This window comes from Plectropomus leopardus, chromosome 17 (genome assembly GCF_008729295.1).
Source record: "Plectropomus leopardus isolate mb chromosome 17, YSFRI_Pleo_2.0, whole genome shotgun sequence".
Taxonomy (NCBI): Eukaryota; Metazoa; Chordata; class Actinopteri; order Perciformes; family Serranidae; genus Plectropomus; species Plectropomus leopardus.
The window spans coordinates 14,179,608-14,192,031 of NC_056479.1; the positions used below are offsets into that span (position 1 = coordinate 14,179,608).

The window sequence follows — 12,424 nt, forward strand, 5'->3', positions numbered from 1 at the left end:
CAGATGGAGTTAATCCTCTTCTTCCTCATTGAGATTATTGCTTCTTTCAGGACCTTGTTCTGACTCCGTTGCTCTCCTTCTTCTTCCACTATCCCTCCTCCCTCTCTCCCCATAAGCCTCCCAAATAACTTCCCTGAATGCAGGTCAGGAGTTGTATAGAGAGAATCCCCATATACAAATCCTGAGGCGGCAGTCACCTCAATTCCTTCACTGCGACAAAAAGTGGATACAGACCCCCTGTGGCGAGGTGCTGGCTTTGACACAGATGCACATCCCATTAGTAAGGGAGGGGTCTGGTGTTTATCAGTAAATCACTGTTTTGAAGTCGAGTAAGCCATGAAAAGAAAGTAGTTTGTGCCATATGGGCTACTCAGAGATGTTGGTAATTGAAAAAAAGCTATAATATATGCAGCATAAGAACAAGCACATATTCACAGCAAAATGAATGTCCATATTATTTACGACAAATCTCTTGTCAACTGGCAGTAATTCAACGAGAAAATGATTAACTTGTGAGTGATATGAATAAAAATCATTCCGGTGAGTACATGTAATATTTATGATGCTAATACGATTTCAGATTGAAGAAAGCTTGGCACACTTCTCTTACCAGATTGTTGATGCCACCCAATGTGTGATTGGCATTGTACAGTGAGTAGGTCAGCTGGTACACCCCATCGTTGGTCTCACTGTTTCCATAGAAACCCACTCCTACAGCAGAACTGGAAATAAAAGGAGAGATTCAGATTTAATGAATAAATAAATACATTTAATTAATGCCTTCTTGTTTTACCAAGGTAGGCTACTTGTTGAAAATGTACTATACAAGGTTTTTAGAGGTCTAGTAAGACAAGAAATGTTATTCATAATTTGCCAAAGGCGAGGCATTGTGGCTTTAGGCGAAGTATGTATAGTAAAAGTGAAGGCTATGTATTGTTTGTATAATCTTGTTCTTCTTACTCTTTATTATTATACACTACACATACATACACTAAAAAAAAGCTTCTGGCAAGTGCAAAATATTCAACAAGTTCATGGCTAAATGAAGGCATCTGTGGTTAGACATACAATAAGTTGCGAAAAAAAAATACTGAGTAATTCTTATCCTACTTTTGTATTTACCAGATGTCTGTGAAGGTTTAGTCACAATTCTGCAGCTGTAGAACATCTTTTCTCCTGTGCTACTTCCTCTACTCACCTCTTTCTCCTGGCTTCCAAATGCAAGCATCAACTCTAAGGCTGTAAAATGAAGCCTACATGGAAGTGATAAAAGCTGCAGTTCCTTGAACAACCACTTGAGGCTGGCTTCAAAAGCGAGTCAATCCCCATACGCCCCCATACAAAATTGCTCAACTTTACTGAAGAAACAAACATGTTTACGGCATGAACTGTATATAGAGATGGATGACATCTCAGCTCCCCCAAAAGTGAAGCCCAAACGTCCCCCTCTGGTGACTGGCTGCAGATCAGGTCATACATTGCACCTCTTCCATGTTGGTGATTGGAACATGGACAAAACTAAACACTCAAAGTACATGCCAAATAAGGCTTGTACTTTAAAATGTCAAGTAAGTAAGTAAGTAGTTGTCATCACCCTGATGTTTGTTCAAGTGATCAGTTTTCTGATGAGTTTGGTTTTAATGAGTTCCTTATTCTACAAAAAATGGCTACTCGCAGTTGATTGGACAGGTATTTTGGCGGGGACTCCCCTACAGCAGAGATCGCTGCTGCACAGAATCTGGCTAGGAATGACATCACCAACGCAAGATGGCAGCAGCTGTATCGATATTTTGGCTTCACTTGAGCATAGTGGGGATACATGGGGATGTGTTGTCCATCAGTCTATGGTTTATAGTGAGGTACAAAAACCATTTTTGGTCCCTATAGCTAATTTTAACATTCATGACTACTATACAAGGATTAAGTTCCATACAAGATCCTCAACCATGTAAAACGTATTACGCTTAAATTTATGTATAATTAAAGCTTGGCCACTTTAAGTGATAGGTTTGTTGACAAGTAACTACCATGGCGAAAAAGTTGGTTAGGTAACATAGGACATCGTGGGGTCAGTAGGGTTTTTTTTTTCAGTTCATGAAGTTTATTGTAATGCTTTGGTCATCTAAAAAAGTTATGTTCAGGTTGTACTAAAAGGCCCTCTAAGGAGGTGGATATTCAGTTTTTCTGATCAGTACATTTTGTTTGAATGGTTTTTAGCTATTTTTCAATGATTCACTAATTAGCCTTAGCTGCTCCAAAAATCCAAGATGACGTCAGCCAAAATACCATACTCTTACTTTAAAAATCATAGTGTCCATTATTTTATACAGTCTATGACCATATAAGCTGCATGTGCTGGAGCTGATGTATGACAACATTTACATTTTTTTAAAAATATTTCTTACTTTAAGATTCCCTCTACCCTTTATTACTTCCATCTGTTTTACCCCTTTTTCTCACACACTGAGTTAAACATATAAAAACTCTATTTTCAGCACTATCTTAGAATTTGTCATTACATTTATGACAAAAACCACATCAAAATTCTGCTTGACTGAAAATTTATCCAAGTGGAACACATGGGATCCCCACCTCCTGCAGCCAGACACTGCAGAGCCTCTGTAATCGAGAGGATTAGTGTCCTAACAGACAGAGCCAGTGCACCCCTACTGCCAGCGGTCTACAGTGACATGAGCAATGATACAATTCCATCATTTTTGATTGCAGTAAGGTCAGGCTCCCTGAAGGTCAGAGGTTATTGACACTTTCAACTCCCTTCTACAAAGCTGGAGGAGGGAGCCCATCAATCAAGCTTCAGATAGCAGGAGTCAAAGCGAGACTATGGATTCTGAGATATGACATGCTCACACAAACGCAAGAAAGAAAAACTTAGTTTACTCTCACAGTGACTCATATGTTGAGGACTTTTAAACCATCTGTGCTATAAAACCTTAAAATATCATACACAACAGCCAGGTAGACACATAGCTGGGTAAACACCATCATCCTCCGCAGCGAGACAAAGCCAATGAAAGAAGTGCATATAGAGGATGTGGAGTTTTATTTTAGCACTCAATATATCCTGTCAGGGTGTGTGTGATATGTCAGCGTGACTGCTTATGTGCATAGGTGTGTGTATCTTTCTGTGTGCATTAGCATCCTGTCACTGTAACCTTGTAAGCATAATGAAAACCACTGCCTGCGTCTCGTCTATTAAAATAGTTTCCTCTGGTTATGATTAGGAGCACCGGGGGCATTCTCTGCACAATCAAGCCAGAGCAAAATAAAAAATAAAAAACAATAACAGAAATCCTTGAATTGGGTTTTAAAAGTCCCTACATTCAGATGGTTAAAGAAAACTGAAAAATCTTGCTTTTCACTTATCAAGACGTTTTTGTTTCAGTTGATCTGCGGCAACCTGACAATGAGCTCTTCATTAACCCCCGTGGCCAACCGAGTGACATGTCAGTAATTAGAAAGACCTGCTAATGATTCAGTAATGAAACAGTGATGGCACAGGACATCACCAGTTTAGCCTCTAGGGAAGCATTAGTATTGCTGTGGCTTTAAAAAAGGCTGTCTGGTGTTAAAACAAAGAGACACAATGAACTATAGGACTAGAGCATATGTGCTCTCCAGGATGCTTGTGTCCTCAGAGGATGGATAACTTACAAAGAATGCAGGATGACTGGACAATCACATCTTAGTATTCAAAACATGTTGTGAGCAGAACAAATGGCCACACTGGATGAACAAGTATTAACAGATAAATGCTTTGATTCAGTGGAGACCAGTGTATTGCTGCTGTAATAAATCGTATCAGGGTTAACGGAAACCGACACAGGCAGGAAGGATTTTTGGAATATTAGATTTGTTTGCTGTCTTTAACCTTAATTTACCCCCATCCATTCTCCTGGGGTCAGAAATAATCATCCAGAGAAGTGCAGCGGCTCTTTTTTTCTGTTTGAGTGCGACTGAGATGTTATTCTTGTGGAGTATCCTGCTGAATTAAAAGCTGGAAAAAGTGAATGGGATGATCATGATAAATAATTCCATCTTTCTTAAATAACATAAAAGTATGCCTATAGTCATTTGAGAAGCTAATAGAAATCCCATGATCCAGCGTAATAAAAGAACAAAGATATGTTCAGTTGAATGCCATATTATAGAATTTCTGTTTTATATGCATCTCTTTGTGTTCTGCACAAGTCTTCTTTGTTCTAGCCTGGCAGAAAAAGCCATTAGAAATGAATAACCAGAACATTTTCAATTAAGCTGCTACAGCTCAAAATTTCCATCAATAGCAACGCTGTTAAATCAGGCATGGATTACTGACTGGGCCTACTAGGAACAGGCCCTGGGGCCCAAAGTGTCAGGGGGCTCCCTGGCTTTCGCTTGCTAAATGGCATTCAAATTAACAAGGACAAGGACCAACCAAGAAGGGACTCAAAATGATTGAAGACACACTAAAGAACAGGCTACAAAAGTAGTCAAAACAACCACAAATAGACAAAATGACTACAAAGAAAACAAAACAACCACACAGAGACACAGAACAACTACAAAGAGTTGCAAAGAGATACTAAATAAAAGAAAAACAAACAAGCAAAGCAATCAGATGGTGACACAAAACAACAAAAAGATTCAAATAAACTGCAAAAAGACGAAACATTAAGACTACAAAGAGATGCAAAATCACCACAGAGTCTGTGAATCTTGCTCCTATGTAGGAGATGTAGTGTGGCCCTTTACATATCTGCGCCCAAGGACCCATTGTATCAAATAGGTACCAAACATTGAAAACATGTTAAAAGGCACAACTTCACAATCTTAGGCCAAAGACCAAATGCTGTTATCAGCATGTAAACATGTATGTATAGGGTTCAGGCAATACTAAAAAAACCTAACTTGTAATGTATTGTAAAGATTTTCTACTAATTCATTGTATGTCAAGATTATCTAATTGGATGCTGATAGAGATAGTCTCTTTTTGTAATTTGTTGAGCTGAATATGTTAATGTCCCTGAGAACAAGATTCCACAGAGAGAGATGAGAGCTCTGAGCAAAGACAAGACAACAGAGCTTCTTTGCTAAATAGCATCATGCCCAGTCACTTAACAACACAACAGGGCTTGTGTGCTGCAGCAGTGGCTTGGTATAAACACAGAAAGCAAACTAAGTTAAAACCCAAAACTGACATAAACGTCACAAGTTTGAGCGGATTTGTAAGCAAATTTAATTAAGCCATTTTGGAAACTAATTCGTTCTTGTTAATTTCTGCCAGGATCATTTTTTTTTGTCAAAGTATATTAAATCATAAACAAAGGTACAATTATGTTTGGCACTGGAAGTTTTTAAGCTTACTGCTTATTCATGCTTGCATAAGTTGGCAGCGCTACCGAGACACTTACAGAAAACATCCTGGGGCGATATGAGATTTTGGTACATGAACTTAGTTGTTCACAATGAACATAAGATAGTATTTTGTAAAAGCATAATATTCAAGGGATAAATCTCTGAATCTAAGACTACAGCTGAACAGTTTGGTAGAGCAAATGGACAAGAGCAATTAAAGTTTTGGTGGGTGTGATCAGCTGATCAATCAGCTGAGGGATTAAGCAGTCAGATCACTTAGCAGTCAGCTGATCGGGGGCCCCTGCTGATGATGTGGCCTGTCAGAGTTACACCAGCTTAACTGGCCTCGTTTGTATTCAGTAGAAAGAAAAAGCTGAACCTTGGTTATAAGCAGGGAATGGAGTTGCATGTTAGTACTGTTTGTTATAGCCTTAAATACCTTGTATGGAAATAACAGCAGATAAAGCCGAGTCACTGGAGTTTTTTTTAAATTTGTGCTTTATTTCCTTTGATAGTCCCATGCTCTGTTCGAGTGAGCTGAGAATGCCATTCCAGAGAAGAGTAAAACATAGCCTTTACTTTAATAAAGGTCCAGTTTGTAGAATTTAGAGGAAGCATTGTCAGAAATTATATATACTATTCATAACTATGTTTTTTGTAATCACCTGAAACTAAAAATTATTGTGTTTCTGTTTCCTTAGAATTAGCATATAATATATGCAGCTAAAATGTATTCAAGAAGTCCTTCATCCCAAATGCCATCAATATTCTTAACTCAACACAGTGACGGATGAGTTTTAAACCTCAGAGAGCCAATGATATGTACTGATTTAATGTGTGAGGTGTTTCTAATGACCTTGTCTATATGTTTGTAACTGCTTGTCTGCATTCAATTGTGTTGTCTTCTGTGTCTGATGGGCCAAAGACAAATTTCCACCCTGGTGGACAATTAAAATATGTACTATTCTACATACAGATGGGGTCCTCTTGCAAGGAGTCCACCATGTTATTATACAGGAGCCCCGAACAGGCAAGCCAAACACAGGCTTCAGATTAGGACCATTCACTTTTTTGCATTGGGCATCACAGTTCTTTGATATGCTTGGCATGCAGAAAGTCTTATTTGTTTGCAATCTGCAACCTCACCACTAAATACCACAAAATCCTTCACAATCCACCTGAATTTTCATATGTTGGGCTACCATCATATTAGTTGGTTTCTTTTGGGTTTTTTTTTAGTTTAGTGCCGCACAAAGGTTTTATTCAACCATTTAATCATTCAGACTTACCATATGAGCAGGCCTGTGATGACAGCAGACCAGGTGAGACAGCAGGTATCAGGTCTTTTGGTGTCTTCATCTATGTCCCTGCGGCAGCAGCACAGGCAGACCAGGCATACTGCCAAAACCAGCAGACTCAGACCCAGACCCACCGCACCAACACATGCTAGAAATATCAGAGACTGGGGCAGGAGAGAGAAAGACAAAAAATGTCATCAGTTAAAGTAAAGATGCCATGTAATTTCAGCTGATTATATCCACAAAAATCTTTAAAGAGGCAGACAGCTGTTATATGTGTGGTCTTGAAATATCAGGCCGGGTGACCCCAACACCCAAAAGGTCACCAGCCTGGGTGAAAACAACCTTCTAATATCAAACAACACTTATGCTTTAAGATATTTTTGAGGTTATCGACCTCATCCATTGATGAGCATCATCACTGACCGCTGCCTACAGCAAAGGGGGTAGACTAATAGAAGTTCGAGGTCTTTGGGGCAAGGATAGTCCAAAGAAAATGTTGATTTTTTTTGCAGCTGCACAACTTGGACTGTGGCTGAGCTGAGGGGAAAACTGAAATGATCCAAGGCTGTGGGAGGGGAGGATCATGTGACACAATGGCTTTCTTTCAGTCTTGTGATTTCTGAGTGTACCAAAATATTCAAAGCCTGAAGGACGGAGAGAAATACTGTAGAAGAAGCAGGACATACTATATTGAAACACTTGGACACTCTGCACCAAACAAACTTTTTCCTCAGACTATTTCATGATAAATCCCCATGGTCCTCTGATTTTTTATTCTCTGCAAAGCTGTTACTTTTATCACTAGATACAGTGAGTAAATATATACAGAATTGGCAGTATGCTCAGAGGCAGACAAAAATGGCATTGTGTATCTGCAGCAGATTATCCATGGGGGAATATTTCGTGCTTAACACCAGTTTATATTCCTGTTTGTTGTCATGTCATATGGCAATTTAGATATACTTTTCAGTGCCTTATTTCGCACTGCATTAAAGTCAGTACACACACTAATTGATATGTTTGTCTTTAAAGCAGCATTATAAAACAAATCCCCAACCATTTAAAAAGTGTTTACACTGCTGCACAAACATTAGTATTGGCTGATACTTTCTGCATAAAATCTGAGACCAAAAAATCCCATCTGGGGCCTCCCTTAGCATTGATCATCTTTATGAACATTAAATTTAGTGGGCTCAACCTCGAAACATTGAGCTCTTGGTTTGTTTAAAGACCTTGACCTTGATTTTACTTGCAAATAATTAGCGCTCAAGTTTTAGTGCCCATGAGTTCAGAAAGCCTGGGTCTGGCTGACTAAGCAGAGCTATTCCTTGACTACAATGTCTGTGACTAATTATTCCATTTGGATGACATTGACACTGTGACTGAATTTAAATGATATTCTTTTGCATATCCGTTGCATAGTCATTCATTGTTTAAACTCTGTTTCGAGTTATGCTGGCTGAGCTATGTTTTGCCTTTAGTGTCACTAAAATGAGGTGGGTTTGCCATTTTCCAATTAGACATGAGGTCATCAAAAATTCAACCTGAGGCAGACTGAAATAAAACAATGCTCAGGATAAATGAACAATAAACAGTATGTTGCTGGGATGTTGATGCATGCTACAAACCAAGGCCTCAGAAAAAAAAGCCAATCATGCCTCATTGAAAAGTTCACAAAAAAACAAATGTCTGTAAAATCAGTGATGCTTCACACACGTCTTCAACATGGTAGTACAGAAAATCTTTGTAATCAGCACAGTTTCAGGGTGAGCACCCCAAGCTGGTGTCACCGACTCAATGTCTGACTAAATGTCTTCCCTTCTGTTCCTGAGCTATGAAGATGAGTAATGGCCAGAGAGCTGTTTTTGCATAACATTGCAAGACTGCAAGTACATTTAGGTCACACAGTAAGGCTGACCGTTGACCTTTTGAATATAAATTTTCATAACTTCATCATTTTATTTACTAAACATTTGTGTGAAATGTTGTCAAAATTGATATATGAGCCTAAAACAAGGTTAGTGAGGTCACAGTGACCCTCACCTTTGACCCTTAACCACTGAATTGTAATTAGTTTAATCTTGTGGTCAGGAGGACGTTTGAGCAATATCTAAAGAAATTCCCTCAAAGTGTTTTTCAGAAACTGTGTTCAAGAGCATTAGACTAATGCAAGGTCACACTGACCATGACCTTTGATGACCAAAGTCTAATCAGTTCATCACTGAGTCTACGTGAACATTTGTGCCAAAAAAAAGAAAATCCCTAGAGGTGTTTTTAAGATATCCCATTCACAAAAATGAGAATGACAATGGCATGACATATGAATGAATTTTGTGTAAAAGTAATTGAGTTATAGCCAAAAAATATTGCATGAGGTCAAAGAGACCTTTACTTTTAAACACCAAAATTGTTATCAGCTCTTTCTGGAGTTCAGGAGGACGTTTGAGCCAAATTTGACGAAATTCCCTCAGTGTTCTTCAGACATTGTCTTAAAGAGAATAAGACTGATACAAGGTCACAGTAATCTTGACCTTTTGACCTATGACCACCTAAATCTAATCAGTTTATCTCTAAGTCCAAGTGGATGTTTGTGCCAAATTTAAAGAAATTCTCTCAAGGTGTTCATGAGAATGCAGCTAACAGATAAAGGGACAATCCAAAAAAAATCAGACAGTTGATGTTATACCCATTGATAAAACATTAATCACCCCTTAGAATAAATAGGCTGATACAGAAACGGTGCCAGTCGAGATGCCCTGCCTTATCTGTCTGGCACTCAGGCCAAAACCCTAATCCAATGATTTGCTAATCATTGGATTCTGAGGACACCATTGATGAGCCAAGAATCACAGTGTGTCGCGTCTAAGGGTGGTTTCAACCCCTGTTAGATTTTCTGTCACTATAACTCAGTTCAAGCCCTTCATACACACAATACTGCTAGTTCCACTCTCTCCTCTAATTTTCCACTCCATTGTTTTGTAATTAGACATGCAGGCACTTCAATTTCCACCGGCTGCAATGCCATAACAAGGCAAAGGATGCATGCGAGGGAGGAAGAAAGAGAGACAGAAATCAGCTACAGTGTCTGCGGTCATTGACAGGAAGGTCATTGATCTTTTCCCAACAAAGGATGTTTGTATGAAGTAGGTTTATGTGCCTGTCGAATTTAATTCAACAGTAAACAACAAGCCTTAGGAAATGTGTCAGTGGCTGTTCTGCACTTTCCCCAAAAGACAACAGATGAGCATGTCAAATGAAGAACATGAGTTATTTTCAGGCTTCAGGGGCTGTGTGTGTGAGCTCTACAGAGTGTCAACAGCCTCAGTGACGCCGCCGTGGCACTCTTCACTCCTCACTGACTGGTGCTCAGCTGAGCCAGTGTGACACTGTTGGGATTTAATGACCCACATGGACCTTGATACATGAAGAGAGAGGTACAGTGAAGTACTGAAGCCAGAGCTGGGAGGTTCTGGGTAATGGCTTCTATATTTCTAAATGACCTGATGCAAAAAAGAGAATGCAAGTGCCACATGGATGAGCACTAAGTCCCAGAGACACACTTAGAAACTCATTCATGTGTCTTGGGATTACACAGGATCATATAACAGGTGTAATAAGTCTTTCCAAGCTGAAAATAAGATCAGTATGCAGTGTCATCCTCATAAAGTTAACCAACATGTCCACATTCTTTTAAAATTAGATCTGGAAACAGTATTATCTGTCATGCAACAAATTGACACAAAGCTTTTATTTTGTTGAGATTGATCAAATAAGGCAGTGTTGTTTGGCTCATATGAACTTCATTAGTGATTTTTAATTAAATTAATGCCTGTCAAACTACGCTTTTGAGATATCACATGAGTTATATGTACTGCAATACACTGTGTGAGAATAAATCTCATTGTGAAAGAGTCAGACAGACAGAAAGAGAAGAAATTGAAGTCCATAATATAACGGTAATAATGGAGGTGATTGACTGCAGATGGAAAACCATGGAAACAACTGAGCATGAGCATCCCATATTGTTTTTTTTTTTTCTTTTCATCACATAGCCTATTTTGTCTATAATGATTCTGGACCTGCTGCCCACAGTCAGTCTCCATCACTAAACATGACAGTTTGGGACATTTGCATGGCCTCAAACAGCCATAAATATACTCTGGGGAAACTGTAATACTTATTTTGAGAAATAATCTTTTTACACTGGGAAAATGTGTTCCATGCAATCCAATTTCTCTTACAATAAAACTGGGATTTTGGGGAGAAAAGAGCAGAAAACGATCTCTTTCAGTGAGTTATAGTGTGAGAATGTGATTTTTTATATCATTTTTTTTTAAATCATTCCACTTAGTTATAGAGGACTGCATGAAAATAAAGCTGGGGTAATATAAATGATGAAGCTGAGTATTAAAGAGTAACTAAAAGTAAGCTTGTTAAAAACAAAGGATTTGCTGTGTCTCTCTACGCAGTGTGTACAAACTTGCATGGATATACTTAAGCCAATAAGATACAGTACATGGTGTTTACTACCTGAAATAGTTCACAGCCCCAGTTAATGCAGGTCATGTGTCATCATGTGAACACTGCAGTACTGTACGAGTTCTTACTTCCTGACATTCGCAACAACACTTGCAGCATTTCAGGGATGCATCACAGACAGAAGTAAAAATAGCACTCATCACTCAACACAGCAGTTTGCCTTAAACTACTTTTTACTTTATTGTACATTAAAATATGTTGTTTACTCGTGTCCGTGCTCCACAACCGCCTTCTCTGATGAGATTCTTGTGAAACTACGTGCGCTTTTACGCGTGCGTACAGTTACCAACCTGCTGATAGCTCGCCTCCTCCGGTCTGAAAGTGTTGTCGACTGACTGGAAAAAGAAACTAAAGTGAGGGAAATTGTGCAGCCAGTATGTCCACCACGGAGCGACGTAATCAAGCCTTGCGGTGGCCATTCCTGCTTGAAAAGTCAATCCGTCGAACCGCGTGTCCTTATCAGACATTGAAATATGTCCAGGTTTTGTGAAAAGTTAAATAAATAAATAACGCAATTACTTCAAAATTCTTCTTTTCCCATTATTCATCCAGAACAGGGCATTGCATCACCATTCCCCACTGCGGTTTTCATAGTTCTGCGTGAACTGTTTAGTTGCGCCACTACTAACATGCAGCTTCTGAGCGGGCCAAGCGTTTGTATCCGAGACACGGGATCGAGTGACGATATGAACCTGCCTCCTTCAACAAAGAAGGCGTGACAAACACTTCTCAGTTAAGTGTACCAGGCCACGCTTTACTTTGAATCAAGTGAATAACAATAATATGCCTGCACTGAAAACAGTGCACGAGGAAAATTTCTCAAATAAATTGCAAAGAGAAAAAAAAAAGATCAAACACCGAGGAGACTTGCTGACCACAGCTCCCTATAAATGCCACTGGCCTGTGCCAATTTCTCCACATTATGTCAGCTTTTAACGAGGAAGCTCAAAATGTTGATTACACAATAAAACTGAGTCACGTTAAAAAATGAAAAAAAGCTCTGCACTCTGGCCTCGGCTTGCAGCTGCCGTTTGGCATAAAGAGGCAGGGGTATTTAGTGCACTATTTATGACTTCTGCTGTTAATGTCTGACCTCTTGTGGACAATGAGGCGCACTGAGGTGAACAGTAATGAGCATGGTAATGAGGTGCTGCAGCATGTGGTACAGTATATTGACTTTTGTACTTTTGTTTACAGTGTGATTTTTTGTTTTTTAAGAGAAAGTTTAA

General features: G+C 39.1%; 1 protein-coding gene across 1 annotated transcript in view; it reads right to left on the reverse strand.

The window, feature by feature from the left end:
• LOC121957145 (protein tweety homolog 2-like) overlaps positions 1-11,860 on the reverse strand; it is a 37,471-nt gene extending 25,611 nt beyond the window's left edge. Inside the window, exons 1-3 of the mRNA XM_042505669.1 lie at positions 11,486-11,860; positions 6,645-6,817; positions 611-722 (exon numbers count right to left, since the gene is read on the reverse strand). Coding sequence (XP_042361603.1) covers positions 611-722; positions 6,645-6,817; positions 11,486-11,662 — 462 coding nt within the window. The 5' untranslated portion in view covers positions 11,663-11,860. The remainder of the gene's footprint in view (positions 1-610; positions 723-6,644; positions 6,818-11,485) is intronic.
• Between the last annotated feature and the right edge of the window lie 564 nt (positions 11,861-12,424).